This window comes from Lemur catta, chromosome 15 (assembly GCF_020740605.2).
Source record: "Lemur catta isolate mLemCat1 chromosome 15, mLemCat1.pri, whole genome shotgun sequence".
Taxonomy (NCBI): Eukaryota; Metazoa; Chordata; class Mammalia; order Primates; family Lemuridae; genus Lemur; species Lemur catta.
The window spans coordinates 25,347,093-25,367,988 of NC_059142.1; the positions used below are offsets into that span (position 1 = coordinate 25,347,093).

General features: G+C 44.7%; 3 protein-coding genes and 1 non-coding gene across 19 annotated transcripts in view; 1 reads left to right on the top strand and 3 right to left on the bottom strand.

Moving 5' to 3' along the window:
- Positions 1-1,561, bottom strand: part of GGNBP2 (gametogenetin binding protein 2) — a 31,535-nt gene extending 29,974 nt beyond the window's left edge. Inside the window, exons 1-2 of one of the 4 annotated variants that reach the window (XM_045525568.1) lie at positions 1,349-1,561; positions 655-841 (exon numbers count right to left, since the gene is read on the bottom strand). In XM_045525568.1, the coding sequence (XP_045381524.1) occupies positions 655-747 (93 nt within the window). In that variant the 5' untranslated portion in view covers positions 748-841; positions 1,349-1,561. Of the gene's footprint in view, positions 1-654; positions 963-1,348 lie in introns of those variants that run through there. The other 3 variants (XM_045525570.1, XM_045525571.1, XM_045525569.1) reach the window with 3 other exon arrangements.
- Positions 840-20,896, top strand: part of MYO19 (myosin XIX) — a 42,856-nt gene continuing 22,799 nt past the window's right edge. For 6 of the 12 annotated variants that reach the window (XR_006728826.1, XR_006728825.1, XM_045525563.1 and 3 more), the window contains exons 1-6: positions 10,113-10,295; positions 10,960-11,105; positions 12,222-12,361; positions 15,622-15,760; positions 16,118-16,266; positions 17,819-17,932. Coding sequence is in view for 9 of the 12 variants with exons in the window: in XM_045525563.1 (XP_045381519.1) it covers positions 12,350-12,361; positions 15,622-15,760; positions 16,118-16,266; positions 17,819-17,932 (414 nt within the window). In the remaining 3 variants the exon portion in view is untranslated. Of the gene's footprint in view, positions 866-10,112; positions 10,296-10,379; positions 10,399-10,959; positions 11,106-12,221; positions 12,362-15,621; positions 15,761-16,117; positions 16,267-17,818; positions 17,933-20,896 lie in introns of those variants that run through there. The other 6 variants (XM_045525558.1, XM_045525562.1, XM_045525559.1 and 3 more) reach the window with 5 other exon arrangements.
- LOC123621402 lies at positions 5,617-5,753 on the bottom strand. Its single transcript, XR_006729130.1, has one exon. It is a non-coding gene; the product is annotated as a small nucleolar RNA SNORA2/SNORA34 family (small nucleolar RNA).
- PIGW (phosphatidylinositol glycan anchor biosynthesis class W) lies at positions 6,659-10,113 on the bottom strand. 2 transcript variants are annotated; one of them, XM_045525573.1, is made up of 3 exons: positions 10,012-10,113; positions 9,468-9,765; positions 6,659-8,586 (listed from the first exon to the last, which is right to left on the bottom strand). In XM_045525573.1, exon 3 carries the CDS (start codon positions 8,573-8,575, stop codon positions 7,046-7,048), a length of 1,530 nt encoding a protein of 509 aa, XP_045381529.1. In that variant the 5' UTR covers positions 8,576-8,586; positions 9,468-9,765; positions 10,012-10,113; the 3' UTR covers positions 6,659-7,045. The 2 variants fall into 2 exon arrangements, with proteins under 2 accessions (XP_045381529.1, XP_045381528.1); XM_045525572.1 differs by having other exon boundaries at positions 9,468-9,826.

Here is a 20,896-nt window from a genome sequence, read left to right on the forward strand (position 1 = left end):
TCCTTTAAAAAAAAAGGCTACCTATTAACTAAAGAATAACTAATACCAAGAAAACCTGTTTTGAACAGTCATGACCTAGCAATACTACCATATCAAGAGTTTTAATGTACTACTAGGCTATAGGAAACTATTTACAACAAAATCAAATCATTTTAGTGGAATCTTTACTGGGCAAGAGTATGTCATTCTGACCTCAGTAATTAAGCTTATGTAGTGAAAGCTTCGGTATTAAAATAGAAAAAAAATACAGGTAGCCGTGCAGCTGCGACATTTCCAGGTAATTAAGCTTCCCTGAGGAGAGGTGGTTTCTGTAAGGCATAGGCCCCAAACGCCCAAGATCCTTCAACCCCTCTCCGAGGCGCGTGCTTTGGCAAAAGAAGCGTATCCTAAAGGGAAAGGGTAAAGGAAGAAGGTTCAAAAAGGAAGGAAAACCTGGGGGGAGAGAGAGCGTACAGAGCTCTGGGCTTGGGGCTGGCAGAGGTTACCGAGCAACCCACTGCAAAGGCGAGTTTGTGGGGCCTGCCGGAGAGAAGGCCTCGCCTAGGAGTTGCAACACACTCTTTCTCCAGTGCGCAGCGCTCGGCCTGGGGGAGGGGGAGGAGGGGAAACAGCTGCCAGGGGAGCGGCGGGCCCAGCCCGGCCCGGCCCGCTCACCGTGAGGGTGTCGTCTATGTAGAGGGGAATCTGCCTCCTCTCGAAGGGGAACTCCTCCTCCCCGTCCCTGCACACTGCCACCAGTCGCGCCATCGTCCCCGACGCTGCCGTTGCCACCGTCACCACCTCCTCCCAGCTGCCGCCGCCGCCGCTGCTCCTGCCGCTGCCGCCTCCTCCCAGCTCCTGCCTGCAACAGCCAAACCCCGCGAGCGTAAGCACCCGCCGCCGCGCAGCACATTCGCCACGGGCGGGAGGGAGCGGAGCGGGAGGGGACGGGAAAGACAGGCTGCGTTTCCCATCACCCGATTCCACACGAGCTCAGCCAATCAGCTCCGGGCAGCGCCGGGACCCGCCCCCTCGCGCCGCTCCCCCTCCCCACCGCGGGACCGCCGGCCTCCAGTCCCGGTCCAAAGGAGAGGCGGAAGGGACCGGCTGGTCCTGGGGCTCCCCCCGCCTGTCAAGGGAGTCCCGGCTCCAGGATCCCACCGCCGACCTCAGCTCCACCGCCCACTCTCCGCTGACAGCCGCCGGGGTGCCCTCCGCCCACAGCTGACCCCTTCTCCCCCTTTCTTGACGTGCCCCGCCCAGCCAGTCCCCTGGGCTGCAGTTGCAGCGCGACCCCGCCCCTGGGAGGGGTCGACCCCGCCACGGCTCTGCAGAGTCCGGAGTGGGGGAGCCCAGACCCTTTCCTCACCCTTCTTGGAGGAGGGCTCTCGGTCCTGACCTTCACCGTTTTCGTGGCCGCCTCCCTGACCCCCACCTCTGCTCCCCGTTACCGGCTGACAAGGCCCGCGTCAGGGCCGGCCTGGGCGGGAGTGCGGCTCTGAATGCCGTTTCCTCTCCAGACTCAGTCAGCCGCTCGCGCCACGGGGAGTGGGGGAGGGAGGACGGGGGACGTGGGGAGGGTGGGGCCGGGAGGGGCCGAGAACGCCGGGCGGGCCCCGTCTCTTCTCGCGAGACTGTAGAGTGCGGTTCTGGGGTCCCGGCTTTCGAAATCTTTGCTCAGGGCGTGGGGTTTCTCCCTGGGTAGTCCTACACGCGTGATCGGCATCTTCCTTCAAGTCTAGCTACTCAAATAAATCCGAACTAGGGCTTGTAGGAGGAATGAGTAGGCCTAAGTCTCTGTCCCCCGCCGTGCGGGACTGAGAACCGCTCCACTGGGGGCCGAGGGGCGAAGTGTGCCGAGCCGAGCTCGCTCAGGGCTGACTCGGTGGAGGCCCAGTGAGGACCTGGGTAAGTGGTGAGGGGTTGAGGCTGCCGAGGTCAGCGAGAGCAGAAGGCAGGAGTGAAGAGAAGGGAGACAAGCATTTTGGGGGTGAGAGACAAACTGTGGCCTTTGTATTCTGGTACTTGACGTCGCTCAATCCGCTTTCCACAGCGGGAAAATTGGAGAAGGAAAGGGCCTGACACACTGATTCATCAGGAGCCAGCTGCATAACTGCTTCCCGATCTAGGACTGCAGGGAGATCCCGCCTAGGGGACCGAAAATATTTAAGTGCTGTCAGTTTTTTGTTATTACACTGGAAGCAAATAGAAAACTGGACAGTGGCTTGTGTATATGTCCTAGCCAAAGGAAATTCTTGGCCTGGGTTAATATTAACTTAGGGACTCCCTTGGGCAAAGTACTGGTACTGGCCAAAGGCCTTTCCCTCTGACCATCTTCCGAGAATCAAAGCTGCTTGCCGCCATGTACTCAGTTCTGACCTTGAAGGCTTTGGAGCTCTGTCCTAAAGCCAAAATAGTTGTTGGAAGGTATTTTGCCTATGAAAGTTCTGACGATTTTAAGGATAAATCCATTTACTGCTCTGAAAACTGTCCAATCTTAAGGACAGATCTGCATTTCTTGGTAGAATAGGCTAGAGCTGTGATACTGACCTTTAAAGAGTATTTTGGTCATCACATGAAGTCTTAGTCACAACAAAAAACCCCATAGTGCATCCTTAGCCATGTTGACTTATGACATTGTGTGGTCACTGTTAGGGTAGGTGACATAATAAACTGTAAGAACCATTGTTCAATCCCAACGGCGTGATTATCCAGTTAGCATTTATGTCTTTTGACCATGTAGGGAGAGCAGAACAGTGTGATCATTAGCTTAAATCCAATAGGCATTTAGGATATGCATGTTGTTTCTGACAGGTTAGACTACATAGCCAAAATATGGACATTTTTATTTATTTTATTTGTTTTTTTTCTTTTTCACTTTGTCATTTTTCTTTTTTTTTTTCCTAGCACTTTGGGAAATATGGACATTTTTAGAGAATCTTGTGTTTTATATAAAAATACTCTTTAAGAAAAAATAATACTGTGATATTTAAGATCTGGAGGTGCTCTTATAACGGCTACATCCATTAATGTCCCTGCTTTAAACCTTTTAAATTTCGTTAGGATTATCATTGGTAAAGAACATTGAAAATAATAAACTCGATACATAGATGCCCATTTTCATTACTGAACACACATCAGGTGCTAGCAAAGAAAAGAATATTCACCCTAGGGACTTAAATCTAAGTGAGAAAAGGCATTAAAACCATAATAAAATGGAGATCACAACAATCTCTCTCCATCTAGTTTACTTTCCCTGATTTGGGTTTGCCTTTTAGGTCCACTGAGCACACTCCCTAGTATCTTTGGACAAATTTTCACCATACTATAGACATTCAATGGATACACGATTCTAAGAATAATTTGCTAGGTAAATTGTTCTTTCTCAAGGAGGTAGCCTGGCTGCTACAAATACAACAAAATCTAAGGGAAAATGCTTAGAAAATTGTTCCATGACAAAATGATTTTTAGACATTTTTACTGTGCCTCTTCCTAGTTTTGGAGTAGGCACTTATTTTTATTTTCACTATTGGTCTATCTTCAGCTATAACCACTTGTACTTCAGTAAATACTTCTGTGTTATTGCCCTATGTACTTTAAAATGGAAACTACCTGCCTTTAGAGAGCTTACTTATAATTGTCAAAATAAGTGATTGCTACATAAAAAAGCCAATCGTAATCTGTTTTTTTAATTTTGATATTGGCATTGTCAGGAAAGTGAAGGCAATCAACAGCAAAGCACATTTTGCTAGTACCTAATAATGAACAGTTGGAGTGATGGAGATGTGACAAATTATCAGCAAAATACCATTCTTTGTCTTCTTAGGTCCCCAAGGTGTGAGAAGCCAGCCACAAAACTCAGGCATAAATATGTCTTTTCTCCAAGCTACCCAGGTTTACAAGAAATGAAGAGTACCAACTTATTCCTTATTTATCTTCTTAGACTGTATGTAAACTCCTAGGGAGCAATTATGTTTTTGCGTGACTTATATAACAGATTAGACATTCTCAGTAAAAAAAAACTGTCATCTCCTGAGACATCGGTATTGGTACATATGTGGTAGATATCCATCCCATTTGTAACTGTATAAAATTAAAATCATGGGAGTGAGTCACTTTCTGAATGTCATAGATAGGCTAAAGTCCCAGACCAGATTATATTATTCTTTATTCAATCCTCACTTTGTTCTCTTTCCCTCTCCATTCTGTCCTCAAAAATTGATAGTTGCAAAGAAAATGATAGTTGATCAGGAGACCTTTTGTTGTTTTCACTATAAGCACACTGGGTTTTTTGTTTTTTTAGAGACAGGGTCTCACTGTGTCACCCAGGCTGGAGTGCAGTGGCATGATCACAGCTCCCTGCAGCCTCCAACTAACTCCTGGGCTCAACTGATCCTCCCATCTTGGCCTCCCAGAGTGCTACAATTACAGGCGTGAACCACAGCACCCAGCCCACATTGTTTTATTTGGTAGTAAAATCTAAGACAGAACATTATTTATCATTGTCCAAATTCGAGGATCTGTGAATTGGGTTTGCTTTGTTGTGAGGTGACAGTGGTAAAGTTCTGTTCTGTCAAAAATACATACTTTTCCTGTGTAGTTTTTTTTTTTTCCAAGGAAAAATAATGTGTATAAGTTAAAACGTTAAGCCCCTTGAAGTCAGGAGCTTTGTCCTATTTTCTGTTTTATCCCCAGCACCTATACTTGGTACATCAGAGCTCAGCAAATCTTTCTTGAATCTTTCTCTTCTGTAAACTAGAATCAAATCAGAGTTGTCTTTGCATATTAATTCTTCCATTTTTACGAATGCTATTTCATTAGCTTTCGCTTACATGACTTTCAGAATTGGAGGTGGAAAAAAACATACAGAGTAAATTGTTCTTTTAAGTTGTGATTCAATATCTGTAATTGTTGAGACATGAATTTACTGAGAGATATTTAAGACCTAGAAAAGGATGAAGAATAGTTAGTAACAGGAAGCAGCAGACCAATTAGACAACATGCTCATTAAGTCATCAAATAACTTACTTCAATTTACTTTTTCTAAATGAGAGAACAATATGGTTGAGCCCTTCTGCCTGCTGAATGCTCAAATAGATTAATTGTGGGGTATTAGCACTGTGACATAGATAGCAGGAGAACCAATCACCTTTTCCAGTCATGCTTAATTTACATACTATAATCTTATTGGTTAAATTTCAAAAGTCTTGCTTTTCAATTGAAAATAAAATCTGATTTTTATTTTCATATATGTAACTATTCAACATACTAATTTCTCTGGAGGAAAACTCTTTCAATAATAGATTAAGTCCAAATGTAATTGATTGTAGTTAGCAAATATAAAGCATCACATAAATGCTAAGTTAGCCGTGAATTTAACAAATTTAAGCAAACTAGTATAATGGTCATATTTAACAAATTAGAGAATAAAATAAATTTTCAACTGATTTGGAGGCAACTAATTGAAACAGCAAATCTACAATTTAGTATCAGAGGAGGCTCCACCTATTCTACACTACACAAATAATTCAAATTTTTTGCTAAATATCAAATTAACTTAAACATTCTGACCCCTAGCTATTACTGAAATAATCAAATTTATACTTGGAAATAGAACTAAAGGGAATTTTTTTTTTCAGATGTTTCTTTCTAAGGAATTGACCATTACATTTCCAAAGTTCTGAAATGGCCAACAGACCATAGAAAGATAATTCTTTAGGCTCCTGTTTGAAACCAATAGCTTCAGCAAACTGCCGGCCTTGATTCAGGGCCAAACTAAAGGGAAATTTTAATTGTTTTTTTTGTTGTTGTTCACTTTAAATGATATACATTGAACATTAGAATCGAAAACTAAGGACTTTATGGGTTTTTAAAATTTTAGATTTTGAACACCCAGTCCAGAGATCTGCTTAGTGTTTAAATGACTCAGGACAGTTTATTAAATCTTATTGATAATATAGCTATAGTTTTATTATATTAAGTACTTGATAATTTTTATCTTTCTCACTGGTCCTCTTTCCCCTTAACAGGTAGGTGACACATGCCCAATGTGGCCCCTGCCTACCTCTCCAGCTCTCTGCCCATGCTCTTCCTTTCTCTAAGTCCTAGCCACCTTTCAGTTCCAAGACTGGCTTGGTTCCCTCCCAATTGTAGGACTTTTGCTGAGGGACTCATCCCATCCTACCCAGACTGCTCTCTGCTATCTACCACCCCCCACCCTCTAGACACACATACGATTTAACTCATCCCATCCAACAGCTCTAGCTTGAAAAAATACCATCTGTCGGGAGAAATGACTCCTTACTAGATCAGTTCTTGACACTTTCGGTTTTTTCTTCATGAAGTAACAGTTTATAATAGTTGTTTAATGTCTGTTTCCCTCACCAGACTGTAAACTCCAAGATACCAGGAAATTTGTGTTTTGCTTACCATTGTAGCCCTAGCACAGAGTTCTAAAAAAAAGAATTAGTCCCAAAGCACAACTTTTGTTGTCTCATAATTATTATTACATTTGCAAACTACATCATACAATTCAGTCTATTCTTTGAAGCATTTAACTGTTTTCTGATTTCATAGTATATGAGTATTTGAGTTTAAACACTTTCTTCTTATTCCTAGGTTTTATTAAAAAATTTAAATTGAGCAATTAAGTATTAACAATCCACAATTCACACTGAAATGTCTTAACATTTCATTTAATGTAAACATTATAATAAAATATACATTAAAAATAAGAATGGCATAAGGTCATATTCAAATGGAAAGTAAAAATCCTCCTACTCACCCTCCAATATTCCTGTGTCATAACTGTAGTTTCTTTAAAATACTAATATTTAATAATTTCTAAAAAGTCACAAGGCTTTGTTTCTTCTCTATTGGTTTATTTACTGTTGAGATACAATTAAAATATTAAGCATCACTACTATTATGGAGGATTGAAAGTCTAATTTTATAATAGAATATGGTTAACACTGGGCTGCCAAAGCACATCTTCTTTACATTTAATATTTATTCTTTCCAATTAAAATGTTATTGCTCAAATACAGATACATCCTACCCCTGTTGATCATGACAATTTTATAGTCTTATCTTGCAAATACAGTATGTATATAATTAAACAGTTGGTAAACATATAGAGACTGAGCACAAATAAGGCCCATAAGGTACTGGTGTGTAATGTATCTACCATCAGGTTGATCAGACCAGTTGTTATATTTGACAGCAAGAAAAAAATTAACTGTTTTCTATTTAGAGCTATGATTAAACAAAGACTGGGTTCCTTTCTTTCTGAAACCTTTCTTTCAGTTTCAGAGACTAGAGATTCTGAATATTTTTTATTTGTAACAGGTGAGTGGATAAGTTTCCAAGAACATGGTACTAGAGCTCCTTTAATTAGAAATTTGGCAAAACTCAAAATTATATCGCCCAGTAATAAACTACCAAGAAGGATCAGGCTAGAAGCAACTATCCAAATACAAAAGGCTAAATTGGCCATTCTTCGAGATACTGCTTCTACATTTACTTGAACTATGTAAAGAGATATGAAGAGGCTAATAGCTGCCAGTAGAAGAAAACATGCTACTTTTATCAAGTCTTTGATATGTGATCTGTTCTTATGCACATATAACCCTGTTTGCACACCAGCCATGTATATTGCCACATATCCCAAGGAAGAGATTACTCCTTCTCTATTGGCATTTAATAGACCAACCCTTGTGCCACTGCCATCAGTGCCATACAAAATCAACCTCTTCAGTGGGGTAAAGTCAAGGGCTAGCTGGTATAATATACTAATGCTGAGGGCCACAATCCAGGACTTATTTAGAGGAAAAATAATCAACAGCAGTAATGTTATCATTCTCACAACTATCATGGTAAAGAAAAAGTTCCAATGAACTCCATACTCGGTTATATGTTCCTGATAGCCTATGGATTTTATAATGACTAATCGTCCGATTCCTAGGAAAATTAACGGCCAAACAGTGTACAATGACTTTGTAAAATAATAAAATCTGGACCCTTTGATATAGTCTTTCCTCCTGATCTCTAAACAAACCATTGCAGTCCCAAAAACAAAGCCACCTACTCCAAAATCCATTGCTCCTGTCCCATAGAGCTCAGTTTTGGCAAATCTTCTGGGAAAAACTGGGAAGTCCACAGCCAAAATAGCAACAGCAGTAAACACATTGGTAATTACACGGAAACAGGAGATGGCTGGAATGTATTCTGATTCTACACTGATTGTGAGGAATTTTTCAAGGATTTTCTGGACAGGCACTCTGGCATAGCAAGTCCTCCTTTGGTATATTTGATACAACAGCCCTGCCCCAAAGACAATCACAGTGAGAAGCTCAAGGGGAATAAATGAAGCCAAAATGGTCAAGGTGGCCACCAGGGGAAGTATTAGGATAACAAAGTCAATGAAGAATCTAGTTTTCCAGGTATGTGAAAAAGAACATGAGTGCTGTAAGAGAATTATCAGGAACCCTCTGCACAGGATACAGAATGCAGGAAAGCACAAGCCCTGGGTGATTTCCAGCACGCTGGTTCCATTGAGGTTACTGACAAAAGCTTCCTTCATCTGCTTTTGAGACATTTTTTTCCTTCCTGTGAAAACAAGAGCAAAGAAATGGATTTGTAGAAAGCAACATTCTTGTGTTATTGGCATATTATGTACTTGACTTAATTGTACTCTCTTATTCTAGAATTCAGAGCAAAATTTTAGTCCCTAATAATTTCAAATCAGGGGCATAACCTAGGATTGTGATTCCCTTCCAAGGATTGTGGGAAGACGCTAACACTGATGCATTAGGATGGGAATGCCATGCTAATAGTATGAAATTATTGGTTAAAAAGCTTTAGCTATTCTCATTACAAGACAGACTCACAGAAAGTGAATTTGGGATACAAACCCTGAGAATGGCATCATTGTCAGATAGGACTTTCTATTTCAGAGCATAGTATATGTCATGAAGATCCATGAAAATTGAATACACCTTACTAATGACTATACCAAATTCTGGGGGTGGGGGGTGGTGTAGCTGTAAGTACACTTTGAAGTAGGGGACGCCCTTGGTTTCTGTTCAGAGCCTCTCTAAACCTACTGCCTCCACTACAAAATGTGAGCCCTGAAGTGATTTCTAGAGCCCCCAGCTGCTCCCTCCCTCATTTACAGACAGCTATGTTTTCAGGTTAAGGTGGAGTAGGTAGAATGGGTGCACTAAAAATGGATGTATAGCACATACTCGTTTTAGTTGGTTTTTAAAAAATGGATATAAAACACCTCTCTACTACATATCGACGTCTGAAAAGTGGCATACTGAAAGAACACATTTGTCGGTCAAACATGAACCATACTGACTAAATGCACGCCATGTGTGCATTATGGCCTGACTGGAACCTCCAACAATACCTCACGATAACCGACTCCAATCGGTTGCCCTTTAAAAAGGCCCTTTTCCAGACAGACGCCCGCCCTGCCCTTATACCTCACGTGCTCCAGGTGGTGTCGGGTCCCCAGGCAGGTGGTGTCTACCCGAGCTGTGCCGCCGGACTCCCACTGCACTCGCCGGTCCACGCGGCCGGAGCCAGCCGCTTCCGCCTTCCGGGCGGCGCTTCCGGCTGACGCTAGGCCGCCTGCTCTTCCGGGCCGGCAGATTCCGCGCGCCCCCCTCAGGATGGCTCACGTCCCTACGCTCCGCGGGCTCCCCACGCCAGTCCGTATCCATTTCGGGCTTGTCCGATCCAGATGCTCTCGGGCCGTGGGCCGGGCCGTGAGAGAAGCGCCTGGAGAGAAAAAGGCGCGTCACGCGCCTCAAAGCGGCCCCTCAGACCCCACGGCGAGGCCCTGTCAGGGGAATGGGGTATGAGAAACGCGGGGAAGATTCGGCTGTGGCGACCTCTACTGAAAGACCGCACGACCCTGGGGACGCCTGGAGGCCCAGGAAACTGTGCTTCCCGCGCTTCTCCCCGCAGTACACGGGAGTCTGCCTTTTCACTGTCACCGTACCCCAAGGTCTCAAAATATCTCACCGTAGAGGGAGCCTGCAAGCCAAGTCCCGACGTCCCGGGCGGGCCACGTGCGGCCCGCACCGCGTGTGCGCGCCCCGCCTCGGGGGAGGAGCCGCCCGGCTCCCGGCCACTTGGCCCCTGCGGCAGCCGGCCGGGGAGATCCGGCGGTCCCGGCTTTCTCTCCTCCCGGCTTGCTCCCGCCCCTTCCCCTCCCCCGGCTCTTCCCGCCGCTTCGCCCGGCTCGCCTGCCTTTCCAGTCGGGCTGGGCGGAGGCCGTACGCTCGGCGGCTCGGGCCGTGGAACCGGTGAGTGCCACCCCCAGCCCACCTCTGAAGCCTTCCGCGACCCCGACGGGGCAGGGGAGACCAGTTTGCCCCCCAGCGCTGAGGAAGAAGGGAGCGTCTCCAGGTGCCCTTTCCAAACGCCGTTTTCGTTCTTTTCCCTTTTCTTTTTGACCCTCTCGTGTCTCAGGAGATAGCCTAGCTCTTGTCCTTTTCTCAGAACCAGGATCTTTCATGGTCACCCTCCACCTTTCCACCTCGCCAGCAGGGGGCGGCCCGGGATGGGGGAAGGGGGTCCCTGCTTCAGTTCTCGCCCTGCCCAAGGACAGGAGAGGGGGCGGCTACCCCCAGGAGGCGTCAGGACAGCCGCGCCCTTGGCTGGGGTCATGTCCACCTTTCTGAGAAGGACGTACTCTCCCCATACCAGGTGCTTCCAGAGGGCATCCTGGCCCTGGGCTTGGCGGGCAAGTTGCCCGGACCGGGAGTCCCGGATTCCCGCCGGGAACCTGAGGGCGGGGCCGGCTGGGCTCCCAGGACCCTTTCCCAGCCCCTCTCCGCGTGTGCGTTCCCACGGCCCTTCTACGTGCCGAGAAAGAAACTGAGGCTGAGGAGGAAGAACCAGTGATCAGGTTGGCACTTGCCTTGACTCTGTTTCATGTGTTCATTACCGTCTACCTTCTGCCCACAGTGGTCACACCCTTTCCACAAATTTTTGGCTGGTAACCGCACTGCTAGAGCTGGGAGAACTGGAGTAAACCGCCCTAATCAGACTTGACTCCAGCTGGGAGCTGACGCTGCATCATAATAACCAACTTTTGCAAAGCGCTCACACAGGTATTAGCCCATTTGATCCTTAGCCCTCTGTGGTTTGGATATTATTATTACAATTTGCAAAGGAGAAAACAGAATAAGGCTTAGAGAGCTCTTGTTACCTGCGTCAGGGGAGTTGTGGGCTTTGGATTCTAACCCCACAAGCTGTCGTGCTCCCCCTCTGGACCTGTCTCTTAAGATGAGCTTCCAGTTGAAGCTTTGTTCTCCTTGAGTCTCCGGAGCCCTCTGCATGGCTGTCCCTTGGATGGGGTGCCCTCAATGTCATGTGAATGTATCCAGTACAGTCTTGATGTCCTTTTCTACCTGAATTGTCCTTTTCCAGTTTCCATGGTAGTCCCTATCCCTGTGTTCTTTAAAGACTAGGTAGATGTATTTGGGGCCTCAAGAAAGTCTCCACCAGAGTGAATCCATTACAGGCACCCCTCATCCTCATCCCTTGTTGCTAGGGAAGGTCCTAAGGCCTGAAAAATTCACATATCACTCTTCAGATATTGGCCTAGACCCAACCTCACAACATACCCCCCTCTCAGATGGATTCCCCTCCCCTGAAATCCTCACCTTTCTGAAGTTGACACTGTACTTTTCTACCTGATTAGTGCTCCCAGATTTTCAGGTCTTAGTTGTAGTGCTAACAAGATTCACTGAGTGAATATCCACAATTGCGTTTTGTGTGGTGCTTTCAAACCATGACCTCATTGACTTTCACAGCTACTCCTTGTGAGGTAAATTTAACTATCCCCATTTTCAAGGTGAAGAATTGAGGTAGGTGGTGTGGCTTACCCAAGCTCGCACACCTGGTAAATGACTGAGCTGTGATTTCCCTACCACACACCAGCTTTCCTAGAGCATCATAAGTTGACTCTAGGCGTAATGACCAGAAGATTTCCAGCCCCAACCCCAACTAACCCTGTAATAAAAGTGGCCCGGGGAGCCTCCGGAGGCTATCATAAAAGTTTCCCGTTTCCTGATTGGCAAGGGAAAGGACAGACTCTCACCCTCTGCCCAGGCCTGCCCTGCTTCTCATTTTGGTTGCTTCTGTTTGGTGGGAGGAGTAGGGGTGAGTCACCCTGGTAAAAGCTTCACCTGTGTGTGGCCCTTGTCTTCTCTCTCATGCCACAGGCTCTTGGGTGACTTGTCTCAGATTCTTCCAGAACTGAGCTCATTGCTAAAGCCATGGCCCCATGACCAGGTGGAGAGCACTCTTTGTGCCTGCAACTCCGAACCCTGGCTGACCACATTGAAGCAATATGCTCCAGCAGGTAAAACCTTGACCTTAGATAACCCAGGCTCGCAAGCACCTGAGGCACCTTCCCATCTTTTGCTTGCCTGAATGAAGGTTCTACTCCCCTCACTTGGAAGGAAGGGAAAGTCCCCTTAAAGGTTGTCATTTCTCTCTGAAGCTCATCACTCCAATGCCTTTTAACCCATCATCGAGAAGCTTGTCCTGATCTCTAATTTGAATCTTTCTTGTTGTGGTTTTTAGCTCTTTTCCTTGGGATAGGTAAGGGAATCCTTAGGGCACTCCCTACAGAGGGAGTTCTGAGAGATGTCCCTGCCACCTGAATTATTGAGGCACACCGAGAGGATCTGTTCGTTGAAGCTCAGCCTTAAAGAATAAGAAGGAATTAGCCAAGTGGAGAAGGAAAATAAGGAGTCCAGGCAAAGATGTCAGCTTGTGCAAAAATGTGGGAGATGACTTTGGTAGAAATACAGAAAGGTTCTGATGAATGGATCATGGGGTGCATGAAGACTGCCCTTATTCCAGGCCTCTGCCTCTCTGGAAAGGCTGCTGTTGTCCCAGGCCTGTAGGATTACAAATTACTCTTTATTGTGAAACTTTGTCTCACACCCATATCATCCTCCATTGTGTAGCTTCTGGTCTAGAGAGAATGCCAGTACATATTTGCTCGATTTTTATTTTACTCAGTATTTCCAGGCACTGGGCTGAGGCAGTGTTGAAGATGGTACTTGCCCTCAAGGAGTTCACAGTCTATTGGAGTCCTAGGTAGGTTAAGTGCCTGAAACTCACAAAGATAACCATGTGTGGGGTTGGCCAGCTTGAAGGGAGCCGTAGTAGACACTGCTGCTTGACATTGCAGCCATATGGCTCATGAAACAGGCTTAAAGGCTGGAGAGAAGCAGGAAAGACAATTGTCTTCTCTGGGTTTTTTTAGTTTTTATGTTTACCTTGGTTTGGGTTTTGCTTGTTTGTTTGTTTGTTTTTAAGATGTAGGTTCACATCTGTTGCCCCAGCTGGAGTGCAGTGGCATGATCATAGCTCACTGTAGCCTCTAACTCCTGGGCTCAAGGGATCCTCTTGTCTCAGCCTCCTGAGTAGCTGGGACTACAAGCTCCAGCCACCATGCCCAGCTGGGTTTTTTTTTTTATTAAAAAAGCAGTGATGGTCACCATAACCATACTAGTAGCTGCTTTGTGTTGAGCTCTTATTTTGTTTAATCCTCATAGCATCCCAATGAGAAAGATAAGTATTATATATACAGTGTTGTTATAGCCCCATTTTGGAGATAACAGTCGGGGAGGCTAAGTGGCTTATTCGAGGTCACATTCATTATCAGAAATTTGGAAAATACAGATAAATAAAAAGAACGTTAACATTATCTATAACCAACACTTTAGAGAATATCGTGGATTTTTTTCTCTAAATATATTTTTACAACATTTAAAGGTATTATACTTTTTTGTAACCTGCTTTATTCCATTGTATGCATGTACCATAACTTAAGCAGTCTACTATTTGGAAATAGTGGTTTCAATTCTTTTATAAATGTCTTTATATACACTGACATTCTTATGGCCTTTATGTAGGATCATTTTTGAGAAGCAGAATTGTAGGCTTAAGGGGCATGCATGGTTTTAAGGCCTTTGATATATTATTGCTTAATTAGGAGAGCCAGTTTTATTCTTTTCTTTCAACAACCCCGCTCAAATGAAAGAGCTACTCTAGAAGAAGAATTATAGCTGACTTTTTTTGGCACATTCCAGATGCCTTTCTAAAGCCTTCATGTGCTTATTAATATCTATGACATAGGTACTATCACCATTCCCATTTTACAGATGAGGGAAATTGAGGCACAAGGAAATTAAGAAACTTACATAAGATTATATTAATACAACTAGTAAGTGATGGAATCAGGATTCAAACCCAGGCAATCTAGCTTTCAAATCCAGGCTCTTGGTCCCTATACTCAGGTGTCTCTCTAGTTGGATCAGAGCTGTTCATAAATTGTGGCTGAGTTTGTGGTTTTGTTATTTGGGGTTTTTGGGTTTTTTCTCTCCTCACTAGAGCAGAAGGATTTGCATGGATCCAGCCATACTCTGACCTCAGCATTTATCCTGGAGGCCAAGAGCCTGCCTTGTGCATTATGGTGGACCCAAAGTTTAGAGAACAAGCAACGTATTTGGAAGAAACTTGTCTCTCTCTCTGTCTCGTTTTTTTTTTTTTTTTTTTTCTTTAAGTAGAGACAGGATCTCGCTCTTGCTCGGGCTGGTCTCAAACTCCTGAGCTCAAGCGATCCTCCCACCTCGGCCTCCAGGGTGCTAGGATTACAGGCATGAGCCACCGCACCTGGCCCTGGAAGAAACTTCTTACTGGGCCTCTCAGATGAAACTTGCCACCTTGGCTTGTTACCCTGAGGGGTTTGAACTTTTAGGCTCACCAGTCTCATTGTAAATTCACACATGTCATGTTGCAGACCTCTTTTTTGAAAAGTATATTTCCGCCAGATGCCTGTCTTTTACTCCCACCCATCTTCCCTGCACCCCTGAGGGAGACAGGAGGAGAAATGAGACCGTGGGAGGAAAGTGGAGAAATGAAACATGTACAAAATGTTGGATGAGCAAGGGAAAAAGAGAAGTGGCCTGTTCCCTTGGTGCCCATTCTTGACTTCAGACAGCCTTCTGAGCCAGGCTTTCTCTCAAGTAGACCCAGGGCAGAGGGAACCAATTCATTTGCCAGCCTCAATGTAAGCCCCAAGGAGCAGGTGGTGAAGACCTGGGGATACCTTTCTGGGAAGGTACAGCTGTTTTTCATCACAAGCTGAATGATCTCTTTCCAAAAAGGCCTAACTGGCACTTCTTTCCCTTTGCAATACTCCTATAGCAGCCCCTCCTTTGGGCCCCACCCCTGGCAGGCCCAGTAAGACTAGTAGCCTGGAAGCTGACTTGCCTGGAGCTCTTGGCAGAGGAGATGGGGTCCCGTTTATTGAGTACATACTGTGTGCCAGGCACTGACTAAATGCTTTATATGTCTCTGCTTACTTTTCTTCCCAGTTGAGTTTATTTTCCTTTATTTACAAAGAAAGAAGCTATGGCTCAGAGAGGGTAAGTAACTTGCTCAGGCTCACAGGGCCAATAATTGGTGGAACTGAAATTTGAACCCAACCAGACTGTGATACTAGAGACCTGTTCTTTTGCTCCTATTATATAGGCTCCCACCCTTAGGTAGCTGCCAGCTGGTTTGAGTCCCAGCTCTCATGGCCCTCTTGTTATTCTCTTCCAGGTCAATGGCCACAATCCAGACTCTGATGCCCAAAGTGGGAAATCCCTCAGAGAAGACCTGCAGGAGTTCCTGGGCAGGGAGGCCCCACTGCACCAGCTGGATGACCTCACCAAGGTGAATCCTGTGACGCTGGAGACAGGTATGGGCTTCCCACTCAAGAGCACCATCTCCAAGAAGGTGGAGGTGCAATGAGGGTATTCAGCACAGCTTCCCCAGGTCAGACCAAGGCAGGCAACACTCCTGACCTGGAGCCAGGCGGGCTGCTCCAGACCTCTGCCTGAGGGAACCTGTCAGCTGCACCTGGGCTCCCCAGGGCAGGCTTCGCTGCAATTTGGGGCTCATCTTAATTAGATCCTATATCTGTTCGTCAGGGAGCTGCTAGGATCTAATGACACTTGGCTAATTGCAGAAGGAGGGCTGTTTGGCAGATGTGTGTCTGTGTGTGTAGTTTTGTCTGTATTTGAGCCAGAGTTTGCTAAAGGCATCTCTGCCTCAGTCCTGAGGTGCCTGCAGGCCCGGTACATGGCAGACACATTCTACACCAATGCTGGCTGCACCCTGGTGGCTCTGAACCCCTTCAAGCCTGTTCCTCAGCTCTACTTGCCAGAGCTGATGAGAGAGTACCACGCTGCACCTCAGCCCCAGGTAAGCCTCAGCCACTTCCTATGGCCTCAGGGCTCCCCACCTTCCCCTAGGCCTCCCTTCAGTTTTCCCATCCTTATTCATCTGTTCACCAGCCTTGTAGTCCTTCAAATCTCCTGCCCAACAAGAGCTTGAAAAATTGTGGACACAAAAAGAACTCACTAAAGGATAGAAAGTACAAAGTGGGAGATAAATATGTGTTAACTGAGTTTGGAACCTATAATAGGTACATAGAGCAAAGGATTATTTTTTCTTATTTGCAGGATTATTGATAGGAAAGGATTTACAAAGGTATATTTGACAAACCACATGCTTAGAAAAGAATAAAGTTACATGCAGTAAAGATTACCTAGAAGATTCAGCACATGTTCATCTTTACTGAGAAAGATAAATTATTCTTCTACTGAGAAGAGAATAAATTATTTGAGGGGTAGAGGGTGGTGGTGGTGCTGCATGCAGGAAATGCGCATGTTTGTGTTTAAAAGTGCATGATGTGTTCTGGGAGATGCAAGAACGAACTTGCTGACAGGAGGGAAGCATGGGGAGAGAGGCAGTAGATGAGGGTGGGAAGATGAGAAGCGAGGGCTATTTTTGAAGGGTCTGAAGTGCCACAGCAGGCAGAGAGAATCCACAAATCATCTTCATCCAGGTGGAGGTGGGACTATGAACAGAACCCACTAGCGGAATGATTACTCTGGGAGTCAGGTTCAGGAAGGTGAGACAGGAGGCAGAAAGAATAGTTGGAAGCTTTGTAATTCTCCAGGTGATAGGTGGGTGGGGCAAGGTTAGGTGTAGAGAGGGACAGCTCTAACGCTGTCCAGGTGCCTTCTCCCTCAGGAAGCTGTGGGCAAATGATTATTGCTGGCTGGACTGACTAGGCATCATGCAGATGGCCTGGCCCTCTAGAAGTTTGTGCATAGTGAAGTGTCCAAGTGGACTCCAGTGGAAGTCTGTCCTGAGAGCCCTTATCTCCCTGACTATTTGCCCTGCCTCCTCAAAGGCAAAAGCCAGGTCATGGTCTCCTCTGTTTCCTTAGTGCCCAGCTTCATGCCCAGCACATTGAGGACAATTAATATTTGTTGAAGGAAGGGAGAAAAGTGGCTTTGGAATTTAAATCACATGGGTATGCTTACTTGCTAAGTGGCCTTGAAAGGTTATTTAACTCCTGTGAACCTTAGATTTCTCATCTGTAAAATAGAGTTAGCTATCTAACTATGCACAGACTTCTTAAGCAGTAACTTGTAAGAAAGTTCTTGCAAACTACAAAGTACAATAACATAAAATAATATGCAGCAGAATAAGACTATTAAAGCAAGATGAGAGTTTAAAGTGTTAAGGTCATAGAGTAGTCAAGGCCAGCACTGCTTCTAGCCTGAGAGATAAGTGAGTAAAGCCACCATAAGGGTCCCACAGTCTGGCCCAACATCCAGAAATTTTCTGGAAGAAGCATCTTGGTACTGCTATTGGCAGCCTCCCCATCTCAGCCATCATTGGCTCTGTCACTCCTTGAAAACAGGCATTCCCTCACGTGACCTTTCACCCCTTGATGTTTCAGAAACTGAAGCCCCATGTATTCAGTGTGGGTGAACAGACCTACAGGAATGTCAAGAGCCTGATTGAGCCAGTCAACCAGTCTATTGTTGTCAGTGGAGAGAGTGGTGCTGGAAAGGTAAGAGGACCTCTTTCTCACCCAGTCAACGTGTGGCTGGCATTTCTAGCGGTGTTGTTTGCTGCCTAGGCGTTCTCAGGTATGCTGGCCAAAGCAGGGATTGGTGCATAATGGTGGGCAAGCACTGGGCTGGAAGTCAAGAAACAGGTTCCAGTCCAGGCTCTACCACTAGTTCTTCTGTCACTTTTGGTGAGATACTTTTCCTTTCTAAGCTTTCATTTTCTCATCAAAGGTCTCTCCCAGCTCTGACACCACTGGAAACAAAAGTCAGCTGTTGAGGATTCCAGCATAGTTGTTAAGAGCACATCAGAAAGGTACTTAGCTCCTGCCAAGTTCTTGGTTCTCTTACTTGTGAAATGGGAGGGAGGAGAGGACCAACACCTGACTCAGGGGACTTCTGTGACAGTTAAATGAGCCATTGCACATAAGGTACTTGGTGGAGGCTTGGCACATGGCCTTGTGCTCCAGAAGTAGCTGGGGTTACTATTGGAAAGGGTTTATCAGGGTAGACCACCTGAACCCTCTGGGTTGTCCATGGTGATAAGGGCAGTGCATTGGGCCAGAACCTTAATGTGAGGGAGGACGGAGGCTCCTGATGTGGCCTCCTGGGTGGCAGAACCATAACAGGTGAGACAGAATGTTGCACAGGATGAGTGAGGAGAGTTGCACAGCTGGTCAGAGAAGGCCAAGGCTTTGCCAGCTTCTTGTCAAGCCTCACCCAGCAGCCTCACGCTTTCCACAGCACGTTTACCTTCATGAGGGATTCTTTAGACTATAAACTTCCTCTCTTTCACTCCATATGAGAGAATTGCTGAGAACCTGCCAGATTTTAGGCTTTAGGCTGGGGGGAGCATGGCAGGGGGACGATCAGAGATGGAAAATGCAACATTTAGCTAGGAGACTTTTAGTCCACTGAGAAAGAGACAAGGAAACAAAGACAGTAAGTTGCAGGGATGAAGGCTTGGACTTGGGCTAGGAAGGGATCTCCAGGAGCTATATCAAGGTGGCTGATGAAATGGCTGAGCCCAGCTCCTGGGCAAAGCCCATTGTCACCTAGAATTGCTCTGGGGAACTGAAGCTGAACCTCACCCAAGACCTATGCAACCAAAGCTTGGTGTAAACCTCTACTGAGCAGCTATTGTAGCCATGGGCTAGGCCTGGTATATTTTTTTAAAAGTCATTTTTACTAGTAACGTAGTTATTTTATTCAAAAAATCAAGCAGTACTACAAGGCTTATAGCCAAAAACAGCAAACCTGCCCCCAATCTCTCAACCCCTATTTCCTCTCTCCAGGGGCAGCTACTTTCACATCTTTTATCAGTTTATTTGGGTGTTTACATTCATATTTCTAAACCACATGCTTAAATTGTTACTTATTAACTTTTTGGTTTTGGACCTTATCTGTTCACTTCCAATTTTGATGTGGATTTATCACTTATTTCCCTGTCCCCAAATAAACACTTAATGTAATAATATCACAGTTTCTAATTAAGTTAATATGTAGTATTTATATCATTATGACCATGTACATATTATTCACAGCAAAGCCATATATCTCTTGTATGATTTTTATTTTCCTTCTACTTAATAATTTCCCTTTTTTTCACTTTAGTTTTTATATACCTATTATTAATTCACTACCAGACTTGTCACCAAAACTGGAAAATAACAATCAAACTGGCAAGCAAATCAGGTCCCTTTTTTTTTTCCTTGGAGATGCCCTTCCTAGAGCTCTCAGATCTCTTTCTCCCATCTGGACAGGCGGCTGCCTAGGGCTGCTGCCACATAGCCGTTACTCTGTGGATCCCCAGACTCCCATCTGTCCTGGGATAAATCCCCCCTTGCTTGGAGCCCATGGCTTCCTCTTTCTTCAGTTACTGCCTTGTTTTTATGGGGCACATTCTTTAGTATTCTATAGAACAGGGTGCATGGAGGGCAAATTTTTAAATTGTGGCATATCTGAAAATATCTGTTCTGCCTCACATTTGATTGATCTTTTGGCCAGATTTTATAATTCCAGATTGGAAATCATTTTCTTGTTAAATTTAGAGGTTTTTTTTCCTTATATATTGCTGTTGAGAGTCCCAGTCCATACTGGTGATTTGTTTTTCTTTCCAAAACTTTCAGGTATTAAAATTCATAGTGATGTGTCTTGGTATAGTCTTTTTTCACTTGTTATGCTGGGCACTTTGTGTGGGTCTTTTGAACCTGGAAACTCGTATCCTTTTGTTCAGCGAAGTATTTCTGTATTATATCTAATAATTTCCTCCCTTTTTTTTTTCTCTTTCCAGAAATCCTAATTAGTAGGATATTTGGTTAATTATCTAATAATCTTATTTTTCTCGCCTGTTCTCCCATTTCTTAACTTTTTTTATCTTCTGAGAGATAATTCTCTTCTTTACTTTCAATTCCTCTGAATATTTAATATTTGTTAAAAATTTAAATTCTAAGAGTTCTAGTTCCTATTCCATTGATTGTAATAGCTGTTGTTCATGTAAAAGAGGTTTACCAAATAGTTAATGATCCTTGAGTATCTGTTAATATTTTTAAATGAGGCTTTAAACAACTGATTAGAATCTCTTATCTATGGACAGGATTTCAACCAGGGGGCCTCACTGAAGGTAGCATTTTAAACCTGTGGGACTCTAAATGTCCATAACTTTTCTCATGAGTTTGTTGGTACCTCCAAGAAAACATTTTTCCAGTCTCTTCAGTAGAGAGGTGGAAACTATAAAGAGTTAAATGGAAATTATAAAAATTAAAAACATGATGAACAATTCCTTCAGGCTTATCAGTCGATTAGACATGCAGAAGAATGCATTAATGAACTTGACAATTGGTCAATAGACATCATGCAAATTGAAAGACAGAAGTGCATGCAACAGCTGTAGTACAATATCAAGTCGTCTGCTATACAGTTGGCCCTTGAACAACATGGGGGTTAGGGGTGCCTATTCCCCACCT

Bases quoted from the DNA above. Each gene is read 5' to 3' on its own strand.
- PIGW (XM_045525573.1), bottom strand. From the start codon at position 8,575: ATGTCTCAAAAGCAGATGAAGGAAGCTTTTGTCAGTAACCTCAATGGA.